The sequence below is a fragment of the Gymnoscopelus braueri genome, assembly GCF_963280865.1.
Source record: "Gymnoscopelus braueri genome assembly, chromosome: 8".
NCBI classification, from domain to species: Eukaryota; Metazoa; Chordata; class Actinopteri; order Myctophiformes; family Myctophidae; genus Gymnoscopelus; species Gymnoscopelus braueri.
In genome coordinates, this window is record NC_137609.1 from 52,641,634 (window position 1) to 52,659,765 (window position 18,132).

The 18,132-nt window shown below is 39.8% G+C and overlaps 1 protein-coding gene across 4 annotated transcripts; it reads left to right on the top strand.

Moving 5' to 3' along the window:
* Positions 1-1,274: 1,274 nt before the first annotated feature.
* Positions 1,275-17,482, top strand: LOC308091010 (uncharacterized protein). 4 transcript variants are annotated; one of them, XM_080436301.1, is made up of 10 exons: positions 1,275-1,471; positions 3,172-3,226; positions 3,805-3,835; positions 3,928-3,977; positions 5,379-5,465; positions 7,282-7,409; positions 10,368-10,609; positions 12,825-12,938; positions 15,027-15,171; positions 16,240-17,482. In XM_080436301.1, exons 2-10 carry the CDS (start codon positions 3,204-3,206, stop codon positions 16,278-16,280), a joined length of 861 nt encoding a protein of 286 aa, XP_080292427.1. In that variant the 5' UTR covers positions 1,275-1,471; positions 3,172-3,203; the 3' UTR covers positions 16,281-17,482. The 4 variants fall into 4 exon arrangements, with proteins under 4 accessions (XP_080292427.1, XP_080292429.1, XP_080292428.1 ...); XM_080436303.1 differs by having other exon boundaries at positions 3,805-3,820; XM_080436302.1 differs by having other exon boundaries at positions 3,188-3,226.
* The last annotated feature ends 650 nt before the right edge of the window (positions 17,483-18,132 follow it).

Consider the following 18,132-nt stretch of genomic DNA (forward strand, 5'->3'; position numbering starts at 1 on the left):
TGGAAATAGCCTATGTATATAATAGGACTAAAGTGGTTAATGTATGTTGTATATCATGATTTATATCTGCAAAGTAACTAGTAACTAAAGTTTTCAAATAATTGTAGTGGAGTAAAAGTACATTTTCCTCTGAGGTGTACGTAGGCTAGAGTAAGAAGTACAATTACTGAAAATTGGAAATACTCCAGCAAAGTAAAAATACCTCAAAATTGTACTTAAGTACAATACTTGAGTAAATGTACTTAGTTACTTTACACTTACTTTACATCACTCTGATTATTGCTCCTGTTTGCCCTGTGCCTAGATTAGAACGTGTCCTGCGCGACCTCTCCTTCTTCAATGTACTCCTTGTTTTAAAGCCCCGGTAGAAAACCCTGGTTTCTATTTACTGTTCAGGAATCAGATCAGGTCTAGAACCCGCCTTACTGTATCCGGCCATTTCCACTCACACATTACTAATACAAACATTCCACTTCCGTATCCGCTCTAGACCGGATGTGCAGGCTGTGCAGAGTGGACCCTCCCCCCCCCCCTCCACAGCAGGAAGACGTTTACAGCTCAGAGCCTGGGCTGGGCTCCGCCTCGCGCGTCGAAAATAGCAGACCTGGCGCTACTTGTTCCTGTTTTTTGAAAAGCTTACATTTACAACCAGTACATCTACAAAAACGTTTACATTTCAAATTTAAAGTGCTGACCCCACGGCCACGGAATTAACAAGTCAAAGCGCATTGGTCTAAGTACCCGTATCTTCCGTATTGTTCAATAAAAAGCTTTTTAATCCGATTGGCGGCCATGTTCTATTTTTTTTAAATAGTGTATTAGGGTGCAATACACCGTACAACAGATAGGGGCGCATAGTTGAAAGCACGAGTCAACTCGGGGAAAAAATGGCCTGCGATCGGATTAAAAAGCTTTTTATTGAACAATACGGATGATACGGTTACTTAGACCCAAGCGCTTTAACTTATAACATCCGTTTCCGTGGGATAAGTACTTTATATTTGAAAATGTGAACGTTTATGTAGATGTACTGATTGTAAATGTAGTTTTAAAATAAAAACAAGAACGCGTAGCGCCATGACTGCCATAACATGACAGTCACGTTTTTCAGGGCTAAGGCTCCGCCTCGCGCGTCGAAAATAGCAGGTCTACAAGCTCACAAGGCGTCGCATCGCGACGCGTTGTGAGCTTGTAGATCTGCTATTTTTGGAAAAGGGGGCGGGGCCCGGACTGCAAAGCGGTTTCTCCTCCTCCTTCTGAATCTGCTCCCAAACGTCTCGCTTTGCGGAAGCAGCCTTTATTATCAGCGAAAAATAAAAGTTTAAAAACGACTTTACTTTAACATCTGATGCTGCAAACAAGACAACGACCCCTTCTAAAAATAATTATAATAATTATTATAAGTAATACAGGCAAAGGATCACCACACAGTATTTGACTTTAAACTGTCGAATTGAATATTCTTCACCAGGTAAGAATGTTCATGCACCCTTTAAATAGGAAGTAGCCTATTACTTTGTAGAGTAAATGTAACTTTGATACTACTAACTGTTTGACTGTTGATGTGGTTTTAAACGATCATACTTTCTTGCTACTATATGGATTTTCCAGGTTGAATGAACAGTAAAAAAAAAAAAAAAAAAAAAATCAACAGTTTTATCATTATTTGCAGTGGTGGAAAAAGTACTCAATTTGTTTATAAGTAAAAGTATCAATACTGCCATGTAAAAATGCTGTTTTACAAGTAAAAATCCGGAATTTAAAATTGACTTGAGTAAAAGTACGAAAGTATATTGGTATAAAAATGTACTTAAAAATACCAAAAGTAAAAGTACTCATTATGCAGAATGTCCTGTTTCACAAGTTTTCAAAAATGTATACACATCTTTCGAAAATAGCAGATCTACAAGCGTGTGCGCTTGTAGAGAAGTAAAAGTACTGAAAATTGGGAAATACTCCAGTAAAGTAAAAAAAAAAAACTCAATATTGTACTTAAGTAAATCTTACATTCCACCACTGCTGCATACTAACTGTTGACTGTATGGTGGATATTAATGTGGTTTTAAACGGTCATACTTTAATTGCTCAGTTGTCCAGGTTGAATGAACCGTATATATATATTAAATATTTTATTATTTGATCTCTTGGGTGAAAAATGGCTCCATTTTGATTTGCAGGCAAAACTCTATACTTTCACTTTCACTTTTTACTCTCCCCCCCCCCTTTCTTCAATAATCTTTCATGATGTGACTCATTTAGTGATTTAGTGTCAGTTTACAGATCTTGCACATTTAACTACACAACAGCACACTAGCTTATAATGAGTTGCATTGTATTAACTGGTTCTCAAAGTGTGGTTTGGGGACCCCCATGGGTCCTTGAGGGTGTCCCAGTGGGTCCCTAGCAGCAACATGAGGAACAGTTTGAGTTTGCACACTTTTAATGTTTTCAGCTATTAGAAAATAGCAGATTTACAACCTTTGTGTGAGCTTGTGATTTCAAAGCATGTTGACAAAATGCTGACACACCTTCCCTTATGAATAAACATGAATAATAAACATAATCTGGGGGGCTCCTCGACATGACTCCTTCGCTGCATGTTGTGGTTATTCTGGTCAATGTGCACCATCTACTGGACTCACAGTGAAACTACATCATATAATCTAACAACCCTTGCTACTGAGATGTTTTGTCAAACCTCATTAAAGGGATACTAGGTAACTTGCCTACATAACAAAAAAAAATATATATATATATATATACATATGTATTTATTTATTTTTTCCAGCTATCAGCCACTATATAATTCAGCCACTATATAATTATGCAGGTGTGTTTTCCTGCAGAAAGACACACCCCTCTGGCTGTATTTTTGAGCTCTTAATTGAGGATATCATTTGATTCTCAACCATTTAATTTTTAAATTAAGGACCCCCATTTGATAACATTGTTATCTCTGCGACCCCAACCCAACCCAACCACCCTTACGGGTCCATTTGGTTCCATTGGCACACTCTCAGGACTTGCAAATGTCCATTTTGGTAACTATCAGTCAGTCATTTAGCTGGGTCACCGCCTAGAACCCACTAAAGGGTTCTCGGACCCCAAATTGAGAAGAACCAGTGCTATATGACTAACACTTTAAAATTGTTTGTGCTCTGTGTCTTTAAGGTCCAGAAGCTGAGAGTCATTGTGTGGAGAACATGGAGGCATCAGCAGACAAAAAGTAAGATCACTGCGAGTGCCGCGCTCTGAGCTTGTAGATCTGCAATTTTTTGAAAAATCGTGAAAATATGTGCAAAGCATGTATTTCTTAAAGCGAACATTTGGAAAATAACTTAGTTACAGGGACACCCAGAAGAAAAGATTTGAGTTACAAACTTCCACTTAAAAAAAATAAAAAAATCTAATTTTGCCGAAAATGTCATGATTTTTCTAAAATAGCAGATCTACAAGCTCATAGCTTGTAGATCTGCTCTTTTTGAATAGCCAAATAAATCTTAAAATGACAGAGATGCGTTCTCAGATTGAATGGGTTAATATAGAATGATATTCATCTATTGAATGCTATTTTCAAAATATTTGTATACATTTGAAAACTTGAAATGGGACGTTATGCATAATGAGTACTTTTACTTTTGGTACTTTAAAGTACATTTTGATGCCACTACTTTTGAATTCCGGACTTTCGCTTGTAACAGAGTGTTTCTACATTGCAGTATTGATACTTTTACTTAAGTAAAACATGTTTCCACCACTGCAATTAACCCCAAATTCTTGTGTTTTTGTGTGTTTTTCCTACAGTGTGTCGTCTGAAGAGGTGAGTCAGGACGGTGTGAGTAAAACCAGCTCGTCTACAACAACACAACAGGAATGTTATTGATAGATTTTTTGTGTTGACCTGCTGACCTGCTTTGTGTCTTTCAGACCCTTTTTGACCCCACCTATCACTATGAACAATCAGTCACCCATTACAGGTTAGTCACCTATCACTATGAACGTTCAGTCACCCATTACAGGTTAGTCACCTATCACTATGAACGTTCAGTCACCCATTACAGGTTAGTCACCTATCACTATGAACGTTCAGTCACCCATTACAGGTTAGTCACCTATCACTATGAACGTTCAGTCACCCATTACAGGTTAGTCGTCCTTAATGAGCCTGTTGGCTCTCAACCTTTTTTCTGGATCAGGAACCACTTAAAAATCTGAAGAAAAAAAACGGTCGCTAAGTGGTCAGATGGGTGGGCCGGGTGCATGTTCAGAGCAATTGTTTATTTTAACTCTTTAACTGCCAGAGTATATACACAATCTGAAAATACATTGCAAAAATAGGTAAAAATGTGAATTTTGTCTCTGTTCATTTTTTAACATTGAAGCAGAAAATCTTCGCATCGCGTTATCTCCTGCTTCCTTTGTGATACATGAAAAATAGAAATAGAAAAAAAAAAGAATCTCGTTTTTCTCGTCGATGGCAGGCTGAGCCATGCAGAGAAAAACGAGAAATCTCGTCAATGGCAGGAAAAGAGTTAATGACCATTAATTAATCAATCAATCGATTGGGTTCCGGCTTGGATCAATGGAACCGACACAGTATACTTAATGTACCTTTTTATCTGTATCACAATGAAGAATCGTAATTCTTTTAAGGTTTTAAATTATAAAACAATACCGTGAAATTCCTCGAACCCATTAAGACCTGAAGCGGATTCTACAATGTTAATGTCTTCTAAATCCCAACAGTATTCTAAAACACACATGTTTGTTTCTATATCAGTGGTGCACAACCTTTTTCATGTCGAGGACCCCCAAAATGATATGTATTTGGCCGCGGACCCCCATCTCTAAATATGTTGTTCCAAGGAACCCCTCAGAAGCAAAGATTTGAGTAAAAAAAGAAATCGCTTTAAAAGAATATATTATATTCAAAGATTTGCCCACATTTTCACGATTTTTCAAAGAAAATAGAAGATCTACAAGCTCATAGCACGGCACTCGGTGCCGCGCTATGAGCTTGTAGATCTGTTTTTTTTTTTTATCTTGAAAATGTGGGCAAATCTTTGAATATGTATATTTTGAAAGGGAAAATTTGTAACTCAAATATTTGCTTCTGGGGGGGTCCCTGGAACAACATATTTAGAGATGGGGTCCGCGGCCAAATACATATCATTTTGGGGGTCCTCGACATGAAGAATTTAGAAGAGTTTTTCAGGAAACTGTTTTTTAGTCTTAATGGGTTCAAGGGAACGTTAAGGAACCGGAATCGTTAAAATCCTAAAGGATCCCGGAATCCCTACAACCTGGAACCAATGACGATGAATTGGTGAGAAAATGGAAGGCGTTCAAAAGAATGACGTTTACGTTTTGTGTCCCAGGTCGGTGTTCCCCGGGGCAGGCCTGTTCCGCTGCAGTAAGACCGACCTGCTGTTTCAAACCACCAAGGAGTCGGACGTTTACTACCGGTAAGTAGGGCTGTCGCCATTACAATTTTACTTAAGTAAAAGTATCAATACTGCAATGTAGAAGTGCTCAAGTACTACAAGTAAAAGTCCGGAATTCAAAATTTACTTGAGTGAAAGTACAAAAGTATTGGTATCAAAATGTACTTAAAGTACCAAAAGTAAAAGTACTAAACTGTTTGAAAATAGCAGATCTACAAGCTTAGGGGCTATTTATGAGATCAGTGCAGATATGCAAAAAAAATAATGAGGGCGGTGGGGGGTATGTGTAGCGATGGCCGCGGTGTGAATGACGCGACCGAAGTCGTCAAAAAGCAGCATATACTTGCTAGTCAAAATCTCCAAACTACAAAGCATCCACCCCACTAGCGATCTATCGTAAAGATCAGCTGCAGTGCAGAGTGCCGCGCCATGACCTGCTGAATGTAACCCGACACCCCCACGCGTTGGCCTCCAGCTGTACGCAGTTGTGTGCCGGTGTCGTGCACAGTAAATAGCAGATCTACGACGCAAGCTCACGACGCATCACGAATAGGCGTTGTGAGCTTGTAGATCTGCTATGTACGGCATGCAACACCAGTGTGCAATTAAGTATGTCGTGCTCCGTTCCGCCTCTCATTCATTTATGACTTAATGTAGCACAGATTTACCACTGTGAAGTTATAGAAGGTGATCTGTGTCCTAAATATGAAATCCCAGGAATAATGGAAGACAATGGAGTTTTAAATCGAAAGTGGATTACGCTACGTATCTGTAACAGGTAGGATCTAATTATTTGTTGACAGGGAAGACCAGCAGTAATAAACGTATGCTTACGTTCTCTTGCATTAAAATAAGCAGCGGAACAATTGCTATTTTTGCCAATCGGAGATTGGAGAGGATTTATTTGTCACTCTGACTCGCAAAAGTCACTCATACAGGTGCCATTGCAAACACTGCAGTGTTTCATGTGGGACGGTATTAGGGATGCCACAATATGACCTTGAGTCAATTCGAAATTCGGACAGCCCTGGTGAATATTTTTCGATTATTCGAGGGCACAGTCTGTGCAGCACTCTGAGTCTGCACAGACTGCTGGCTTCCTCCACTTTACAGTAAAACAAACTGTGGCCATTTACAATTATTAAGACTATAATATTACTATTATTAGTATTAGCATATATTTTGATTGAAACTAAGGCATACAAAAGTAAAAAGTAAAAAAAATAAATCTTAAATAATAATAAAAAAAATATATAATTAAAATCGAATTTTAAAAATCATTTTCGATTATGGAGACTGTAACGAATATTCGAAAATTCGAAAAATCAGTGGCATCCCTAGACGGTATCATGATAGGTTTTGAAAGCAGTAGGGGATCGTTTCTCGAGGGAAAATGCATTAAATCACTCCCACGTGTAATCGTGGTCCAGTCGAACGATATCATCCCGGTGGCGTTGGTGATAAAAGAAGGTTTGGGTAGGGTAGGTAAGGTAGGGTCCATTTGGTTCCATTTGTACACTCTCAGAGTTAAATGAACATTGATTTTAGAATATAAATTGGGGTCCCAGAGATAGAAATGTCATTAAATGGGGGTCCGTAGCCTAATGCATGTCAAACTGGGGGTCCTTGAAATTAAAATAGTTGAAAATCACCGCTAGATCCGTAAAAAATATTCTCTTATGCATAGCTCTTGGCGTAGCTTTTCAAATGGGGGTCCGCGGGCTAATAAGTGTCAATTTCGGGGGTCCTTGACATGAAAATGTTTTGAGAACCACTGCTCTAGGGGTCCCCGGACCCCCTGTCGATGACCCCTGCTTTATTCCGTGCTTTTCTACAGGACGGTGTACTGGGACGACCGCCTGGTGCAGTCCACGGGCAAGACCCCCGCAGGACTCCTGTTTAAGATCGAGTGCACCGAGGAGGTCATCAGCCAGCTGCACCTGGCCCACGCCCTGATTAACGTTGGTGAGGCTTATCGTTATCCAATCGTGTTCCACTTCCTTGTTCCATGTGGGGTGTAAGGGATATTTATTGCGTTAACTCTTTCACTGCCAAGAGTATTTTCATAAAGTACTCCCCCAGTGCCAGCAATTTGCGTTTTGCGTATTTTTTAATTTTGTAAATTTTCATTCAAATAAATGATCTGATTGGGTTTTTAAACCCATAATACAGTTCTACCAGTAGAAAGCAACACATCGACACATTGATGATCTCGCTGGCTCACTCGCCCCCTCCCAAACAGGCTCACGTCATATCCGGTCATAACCGGATGTTGACATTTTTGACAATCGTTGATCGGGCTAAATTACGATGTGATACACGACTACGATGACTGATCGTCACCCAGACCAAAGAGAGTAGACGTGGACCTCTCCGTTCGTTTTTTATACTGTGTGAAAAACCGTGACTTTCCCTATTGTGGCCAAAAATGACCGCGGGAAAAAAATGAGAACCGGAAACGGAATCTGCGTCATGAAACCGGAACCCAATGAGTCTGAAGGAGTCAGGAAGCGAAAGTAATCATGAAAAATAAACAGAATAGAACCACAGTCAAAAGTAAAAACTCGGGATTTCTCGTGCTGGCACTGAGGGTACTCGGGAAAAACTCGGGATATCTCGGGGCGTGGCACTGAGAGAGTTAATATAAGTCATAAATGGCTCTATATTCCCGTAGTCATTATTACTACAGAGTGTTTTGTTCAGTAACAGGGGTCTCCCCTCTCTTCGGTGAACAGAGAATACATTTTCAGGCCGAGGTAGCATTTTTATCCAAGAGATACAGGATAAACAAGTGAGATTAGAAGTGAAGCAAAAAATAATGAGCAGGCTACATTTGAACACGAGCACGAACGCTTAAAATTGGAGCTGATAAATGGGGTACTGATTGATTGGAGCGTTTATTGTAAAGTATTAGGCTGCCCCAACGCTCCTGATTTCGTGTATAGAGGGGCGGGTGTATAGAGCCGGTGAGAGATTGCGCCTGATCCCATTGGTTCACCGATCTGTCCGTCAACCCCCGCCCCGTTAACACAACATTACGAGCGACGCCCACTGCACTCTGGTTGGTTGGGAAATTAAACACTTCCTCATACCGAGTACACCGACGCGCTGGGCCAGGCTTTTATTTTTTAGCAAAACTAAACAATAAAAGCCTGGAGATCGAGGCTAGTAAAGTATTAACAAGAGCATGTGACTAAATAACTACAAGGTGTCCATTGGAACACAGGTTATTTTTTTTACATTTCTTGAAAAGTAATGTTTGTTTTTGTACATACAAGGTTTCCAACCAACAACTATTTATTATTTGATCAGTCTCTGAAGTCTTAAGGTCCTTACACACCGGGGCGATTTTTTCATGCGAATAATAAGCTTTTTTTAAAAACCTTATAAAGTCAATGCAAGCTTACATGGAGTGAAAAGGCGAAAAGGCGAAGCGAAAAAAGCGTCTTTTAATTATTCGGAACGAGTCCGAATTTTGCGTATATTCGCATATTCGCCGGTGTGTAACCGCCTTTACCATTGAAAACATGGTTTGATATGGTTTAGGAATAAAAAGAGAGAATGTCTTTCTTTCTATAGAGACCTTTTTTTTTCCTTCCCTATACCGATAACTTGCATATCGGTCGATACCAAGTACCAACCCGGTACCAGTGTGTAATTCAAAAGGAATCTAGGTTAGTGGTTCTCAAAGTGGGGTCCAGGGACTCTCTGGGTCCCAGTGTACATATGGAACCAAATGGACTTGGTTCCATGCGTACACTCTCGCGGTCCTTCAAATTAAACATTTTGAGAACCACTGAATAAATAATGTATGTTTTTCTATGGATTAGTCACCCCATGGAGACTTGAATTCATGGATATTTTTTTAGTTTTTGTCTCATTCCTAAGACAACAATTTGATGACCAGCGGACCGGTAGGCAGCGGTTCCGGTAGGAGACACAAAGGAGACTCTTTGTGTCTCCTACTAGAACCGCTGCCGGTCATCAAATTATTGTCTTAGGAATGAGACAAAAACCCAAAAAATATCCATGGATTCAAGTCTCCATGGTGACTAATTGAATAGGTAAAAAAAATAATTTTGGGGGTGAACTATCCCTTTAATAATTGTTACCGCTACCCTTTTTTTGTATATATATATATATATATATATATATATATTTTTTTTTCTCTGTATATATATATATTTTTTGTTGATATTGAACTGTTTGGTTGCTACTACGGTATATATGTCTATGAAATGAATACCAAGGACCTCAACGGAAACAAGTCCGCAAGGACTTTTTTGGACGGACCTTTTAGACAAAAGTATTACGAATGTAACTGTGTTGTTTTACATTATTTTTGCCTAATACAAATTTCAATCAATCAATCAATCAAAAATGGCAGATCTACAAGCTCATAGCGCTGCACTGCACCGAGTGCCGCATTATGAGCTTGTAGATTTTTGAAACAATGTTTGCAAATCTTTGAATATATATATATATTTTTTCAAAGCGAACATTTGTGACTCAAACCTTTGCTTCTGGGGATCCCTGGAACAAAATATTTTGAGATGGAGGGGTCTGCGGCCAAATACATATCATTTTCGGGGTATGGACGTGAAAAGTTTGAGAACCACTGTTCTAGGCGGTATCGGCAGCTTTTCTTAGTTTTTATCGGAGCGACACAATTTGTTTCCTTCTTTCTTGTTTACTGTAAAGTTTTAACCCATTAAAGACCTGAGACGGATTCTACAAAATGTCTTCTAAATCCTAACAGTTTTTTGAAAAAAAAGTAAAAATAGCAGATCTACAAGCTCATAGCGCGGCACTCGGTGCCGCGCTATGAGCTTGTAGATCTGCTATTTTTGAATAGCCCAAAGAAATCTAAAGTGATCTCAATGGGTTAAACGTGTGATTCTTTCTACGACCTTTTTGACACAGGCGACGCTGAGCTGACCGTGGCCCAGATCACGGACGAGGGCTTGAACATCGTGAAGCCTCTCAAGGTGACCAAGACCCACGTGATCGTGAACGTGACCAACCTGATGACCTTCGGCCTGGTGTCCAACGTCCCCTTCTTCTCCAAACCCGTCAACGGTCAGATCCTGCTGTACCTCCGCCCGCCCAGGAGGAGGTTCGTCATGAGCGTCTTCGTCCTGCCGTCCAACATCCCCATCACAGAGGTAAAAACGTGTCATCTGTGGTTGCCGGTTGCAGAATATGTCTATGGTTCTCGACCTTGTGAATTTCAAGGACCCCCCTGTTTGATATGCATTAGTCCCTTTTGATGCCTTCTTTAAATCTCTGGTATCTGGTAAAAATGTTCAGAACCCAAGATATGATGATTTGAAAATATTCTGCTCCATTCACTCTTTGTTTAACTTCTTACTGAAAAAAGGCTGTATCTTGGCTCCTAAGCACTTTTTTTTTTACAATGAATTTTGGCTGTGGCACTCAGAGCCAAACTGCCGTAAATAAGCCGGGCACTGAATGAGTTAAACATACAGCAACGAAATATTAAAAAAATAATGGCCTATATCACTCAACGATTATCATGCCTCACTAGCTGAGCAACGCAGGACCTCGCGTGCTCTCTTCTCACGCGATCACGTGCATGAGACTAGGATTGGGATCCTTCAGGATTTCAACGATTCCGGTTTCTTAACGATCCAATTCCTTAACGGTTCCCTGTAACGATTCCTATAGAGCATAATCATATTTGAACCGGGGGATCCCCCACCCTGACAAGCACTTGGAATCGTAGGAGTTGAGGCATTCCATTTAGTTTGACTCAGTTCCACGGATTAATATTGTGAAAATAGCTGATCTACAATCTCACAACGCCTCGTGTTGGAAGGCGTTGTGAGCTTGTAGATCAGCTATTTATAACATCTCTGCCTCTTATATTATTTTATTTTATAAAACACGTGTGTGTTGATATCAGGGCGGACCCGATCACCTGTGAGCAGATCGGGAGGTTTACATTTTCATCTGTGAAACCCTCTCGCACCACACGATAATCTGGCCATATTACCCGTTCCGACCCACCACAAACCGTTTCTTAAATATGTGAATCGATATTTCACTTTCAGACATGTGTGGGGTCATTTCAACGTCTACTCAGGCTTTTGTGTGACACCCCAGGCAGTTTTTAAGTTGATTGATTCAGTATTTAGATATTTCATATTTATTTGATCAGACATGTCCCCTTCCTACATAAACCCATTGTGATGTCAAACTCCATTATAACCATGTTAGACCCATTTAAAATGCAGGTCTTTGGTTCTGGTGACTGATATTTGCCTTCTAATACGTGACGGGGCCATGTTTTATTTTTCAATTACTTTTTCAATTTATTTTATTATTATTATCATTCATATTTATAAATTTTGTCATTTTTCCACAAATAGAAAAAGAAAATAATGAAAAAAGTAATTGAAAAAGCACGCACATTAGAAGGCCAATATCAGTCACTTGCCAAGGACGGGTGTTTTCATTGAATCCAACATGGTTAAAATGGATTTTGAAGTTATGATGGGTTTGTATAGGAAAGGGGGGTGTCTGATAAAATTAATATCAAATAAAAACTGTCTGTGGTGTTCACAAACACCTGAGTAGATGTTAAAATGACCCCAAACATGTTTGAAAGTGAAATATTCCTTTAACCAATGTAAAGTATTAACAAGACAGTGATGATATCTAAACTGGGGGGGGCCTTGAAATGGAAAAAAAGGTGATTAATCTATTAAGACCGGGAACGCACCTGTGTAATTTTTTTTGATTTCTTTGGCTATTCATAAATAGCAGATCTACAAGCTCATAGCGCAGCACTCTGTGCCGCGCTATGAGCTTGTAGATCTGCTATTTATGAATAGCTTGTAGATCTGCTATTTTTGAAAAATCTCGAACATTTGTGCAAATATTTGAATAAAAATATATTTTTAAAGGGAACATTTGTAACTCAGATCTTTGCTTCTAGGGGCGGGGGTCCCTGGAACAACATATTTTGAAATGGGGGTCCGCGGCCAAATACATATCATTTTGGGGGTCCTTGACATGAAAGAGTTTGAGAACCACTGATATAGAAACATACGTTTTTAGAATCCCCAGATGCAAAGATTTGAGTTACAACTATTTGCTTTACTTTACATATATATATATATATATATATTCAAAGATTTGCACACTTTTTCACGATTTTTCAAAAATGACAGATCTACAAGCTCATAGCGCGGCACTCAGTGCCGCGCTATGAGCTATGAGCTATGAGCTTGTATATCTGCTATTTTTGAATAGCCAAATAAAAAAATAAAAAATCATACATTATTTCTCGGTCTAAAGGTGATTAATCAGTGGTGTGTGTGTGAAACGTTGTGTCGTGTGGTTTTGTGATTTCAGTTGGAAGCCCAGCACGAGAACGACGTCCACATAAAGAGACCCAACTGCCACTGTGTTCTCACCAGAGACAACCAGTACAGTCTGCTCTGCAACCCACACAGACTGCAGCCTGAGGTACAACCATAGACCTGTAATCCAACTGGTGTAAAGTAGCCAAGTACATTTACTCAAGTACTGTACTTAGGTACAATGTTGAGGTACTTTACTTTACTGGAGTATTTCCAATTTTCAATATTTTTTACTTCTACTCCACTACATCTCAGAGGCAAATATTGCACTTTTACTCCACTGCAATTATTTGAAAACTTTAGTTACTTTGCAGATATAAATGATTACATTATAAAACATACATTAACCACTTTAGCCCTATTTTAAACATAGGCTATTTGAAAATAGACGATCTACAAGCTCACAACGCGTCGCATCGCGACGCGTTGTGAGCTTGTAGATCGGCTATTTTCAAACCTTTTGGGTACTTTTACTTTTGGTAAGCACATTTTGATACCAACACTTTTTTACTTTTTTTTTTAAATAAAAATGTTAGCTTCCTGTTGATTTTGCTATTTTTATTTAGAAGAAAACCCGGACTGGATCCGCGGATCCGGATCTTCAAATAGTAAAATTAACAGGAAGTTGACATTTTGTATTAAAAAAACAAACAGAACTGGGTTAGGTGATGTTCTTTATTCTCTGAATCAGCTTTGTTTGTGTTAGTTTATGTGCTAAAAGAGTGACTTTGAGAGCTGTTTCAGCGTACAATGTAAGTCAATGAGGAGCATATTTTGAATTATCAATTTCTAAACAATGGAGCAATTATTTTTGATTTGTTGTCCACCTTTGGAGTTACACCATGGCAAGGTAAATACACAACCCAAACCTCTACCAAAGTGGTCTTACCCTTTAAGTACACTTTTGAGGATGTTTTACTTTACTGGAGTATTTCCCATTTTCAGTACTTTTACTTCTACTCCACTACATCTCAGTGGCAAATATTATACTTTTACTCCACTACAATTATTTGACGGCTTTAGGTACTAGTTACTTTGTAGATTTAGATTATTATCACAAACCACACATTAACCACTTCAGCCCTATATATATTTCGACCATTTGAAAATAGCAGATCTACAAGCTCACAACGTGTTGCATCGTTAAATAGTAGGGATGTAACCATCCATTTTAACAGCGATACGATAACGCAACATGGTTGATGAAATGATACATGGACGACATTCGTTCATTCACAGCGATACGATATGATTCAATGTTAAAACACGATACAGCTTTTATGAAAACAATTCAATTGTATTTGAACACATTATGGACAAGCTCGCACATTTATTGATAGACAAAGTGTAGCGACATGGACTGGAAAAGTAATTAAACTCCTCTTTCTTGTCTTGACGTGACACAAGTTCTTAGTATTGCAAAACGATACGATACAAAGTCACACGATACGATGTGTTGCTGTTTACATATCCATGTAGCTGTACCGTTGGAATTCAAAATCGATACAACTACTGTATCATTACCCCCCTATTAGCTCTATATTCTCATAGTAATCATTGCTTAGTAAACAGAAAATGCATTTTCAGGTCAGGATACCTATTCCATCCAATCAGGAGAGAGAACTTGCACAGAATACAGATTAAACAGGGGAAAGTAGAAGTGATTTGGAACTGGAACACTATAAAATGTAAGATGATAAATGGGTAGTCTTTTCCTGATAGGCTGATTTTTTTTTCTTTTTCTGTTTATTAAAGAGCTGGAGAGACGGGGAGGCACATGTTACTGAACAAACACTATAGCAATGAGTACTATCACAATATAGTACTTCACTCTTTTGTTGGTCAAGACGTTTGTTTTCACCAAAAACTATCACCTACCCTACCTCTCACACACACACACACACACACACACACACACACACACACACACACACACACACACACACACACACACATCATTAATACCTGGGAACTGCCCACTACAACCACAGTCTTATACTGTTGGGCACTGAGCAATTGGGAGTTCAGTGCCTTGCTCAAGGGCAGTGTTTGAGGAGGGATACATGGTGGCCATTCACCTCTCCCGCCCCGCACGTCCGGGTAATGGAACCCAGAACCTTTCGGTTACAAACTCGCTCCTCTAACGTTTAGGCCACTGCTGCCTCATACTAATACGAACTATCTCTCTCTTCAGCTTGCTAGGTTTTTCATGAACTACGGACCAAACTACCATGCCACGTTCGAGGTGTTCATCGATTTCGATGCAGACAACGCAACGTTTGAAGTCAAGACGACCGACGGCAAAACCATCTGGAAGCAAGAAGACGTCGACATCTCAGGTAAACACTCGAGTTCTTTTAAAGGGCAAATAAACTTTATATGCCTTATTACATTATAATTGCCCTGTGTAACATTTGCTTTAAATTTAAAACGCGTCAAATATTTGATTTATTTTAGAAATAGTTAATCTTTTACCCAAGTTGATGAGTAAAAGATGAACTCGCAAGTTGATTTAAGCCCAGCCCTATGGAATCTATGGAATGCATGTGCTAATAAACACCAACTTAACACTTCCTACTGTTAATATGAGCATTAAAACTATATTTTAAACATGTTTTAGTAGCACATGCAGGAATGGGCCACACATGTTCCCCTTGAGTGAAAGATGAACTATTTCTAAAATAAATCAAATATTTAAGGTATTTTTTGTTATAGAGGGCAATTATAATGTATTAAAGGGAAATACCACTCATTTTCAACATTAGAACTAGGCCTATAAGGCTCATTAGCCAGGGATCCCTTTAAAGGGGAATGAAACCCTATGGGTCAGTGGTTTTCAACCCGTTTCATATCAAGGTCCATTATGTATTGGGCATTTGAGCCACAGAACCACCATTTGATGACATTTAGACTCTCAGACCCAAGACTTAGAATATTTTGTTGTCGTTGCGTAAGATTTTGTCCACAATTCCCTCCATGTTGTGTTGATGTTTGTACCAATAGGAGAGACAACAGGCAAACCTTGAACAAAAATAACAATTCTTCCACATTCTCTAATTGTGTGACTTCTTGTAAATTAAGTAATGCAGATGTTTAGCAATAATGTAACTCTTGAGAGCGTAAAATGAAACCAAATGGACCCGTAAGGGTCCATTTGGTTTCCTTTTACGCTCTCAATAGTTAAAGATCTAATATTAGAGTTCATTTGTTTACCAACTCTCCATCATTTAGCTGGGGACCACCTGGAACCCCCTTGAGGACCACTGGTGGTCCCCGGACCACTGGTTGAGAACCACTGCGGCCACGGCTGATTTAATTGTTAGTCTGCCCGTCAGCATGTGACTGTGTGTGAGTTACTTTAATTGCTTATTGTCAGTGAAAACAATGTTTTGTTATTTTGTCCTCAGACCATCGTCCCGAGGGCGTCCCAAGTCAGCCAAAAGTGTGACGTGTGACACGTTGATTTGTGACCACACCCACTCACTCACTCACAAGGTGCCGTCTTTTACTTGAATAACGTGTGTCTTTATTTGGACCAAATCATTCATTCCAGACTGTGGTCTGACCTGTGCCTTTTATGCTACTGCTATCCTATAACCATCCAAAAGGCTCTGTGCGCAGCAGCCATATTGGAAAGAAATTGGGCCTCTTCCTTACTTCCTTCAAAGGTGTTACCAATGATGCTAATGAAGGCTCTGTTCCATTTAGTGTAGCACTCTCGGAGATACACACCTTCTTAACACATTGCGTGCCAATCGCGTAGATCTACGCAAACCTAAATAATTGCGCAGCGTGCCAGTCGCGTAGATCTACGCGAAGTGGTATTTTTTTATTTTTTTTCCTCGCAGGTTCACATTTCATTGTAGGCCTCGTTCGCCACGACACATTTCATTGTAGCACCACCGGAAACGGAAATATCCGTATCCGGAGATTTTCGTTCCCACCCGCCTCCGTTCTAAAGCTCCCACTAATCCTCCATTTTCTCGGTTGTTGTTTTTCTCCTCGCTGAACGCCGTTTAACATAAACGGTGACTACTTCAAAATGGCCGATCGCCGATCGAAACGGTCTTCTCTGGGCAACTCACACAGCTACCCTGTGTGTCTACAAACAGTTGAACGCGCAATTTTAAGGTATTTAGCGAGGTCTGTGGCGACGTGAAAAAAAGAACAATAAATCGCTGGCACTGGTGAGTACATTATGATATTAAACTCTGGCGTGGAATGTGTTAAGGGGCCATTTGGAACCCCCTCAAGGAACCATTAGGGTCCCTGGGCCACACTTTGAGACCCACTGGTGTAGCAGAGTGTTTCCAGTGAGCCAACATGACACAATATCAGCACCCTGACTCTGTTTGACCGGAATGGAACAAGAGCCTTCATTAGTATCATTAGTAACACCTGTGAAGGAAGTAAGAAGAGGCCCAATTTCTCTCCATAATGGCTGCTGTGCATAGAGCCTGTTCCCTCTTGTGGATGAATAAGGTTTTGTTTATTTTCTGTTTATTTTCTGTAAACAAAATATATGTGGTTTTTTTTACATTCAGCCAAATAGCAACTCAATCTGTTATTTCTCGTTGTTTCATGGATTGTGATGGAACATGCATCCTGTTATTACACTTTGAAATAAATAAACTAAATACAAATAAAAAATGATTCAAGGACATTTGCCTCCTTATAACTATACAGATTATAATGCATAAAATGTGTTAATAATACATTTCAGGGGGGCACGGTGGCGCAGTCGGTAGTGCTGTCGCCTCACAGGTAGAAAGAAGGTCCTGGGTTCGATTCCCGCCGGGGGCGCTGGGGGGCGTGTCTTCTCCTCCGCGTCATCAGTGCCCATACCCTAGGTGGGGTTGGCGAAAGGGCCCACTCTGTGTGGAGTTTGAATGTTCTCCCCTTGTCTCCTAGGGTAGGTACCCTCACAAAGGGGCTAAGTACAATAATAGAAACAGGAAAACAAAGAGTTGAGAACAACTCTTGTTTTACTGTTTTATTGTTTGGGGAAGGCAAGGTTTTCAGGGCGGTTTTGAAGGGAGGGAGGGAGGGGGCGTCTCTGATATGGTTTGGGGGGTGCATTCCAGAGGGAGGACATTGTCGCCCCAGGTTCAGAGCCTGGTCCTGAGGACCACCAGGAGGCTAGTCTCGCGTAGCCAGACAACTATTCCACAATCTCTGAATGCTATGTAGAGTCTGGAACTACAACTCCCGAAATCCGAGAGAGGAAGCTGGCACTTCCGTTCACGAAAATATATTTTTAAATATCTTTACATTTTATTATTTAATTTCCATTTCTGCTA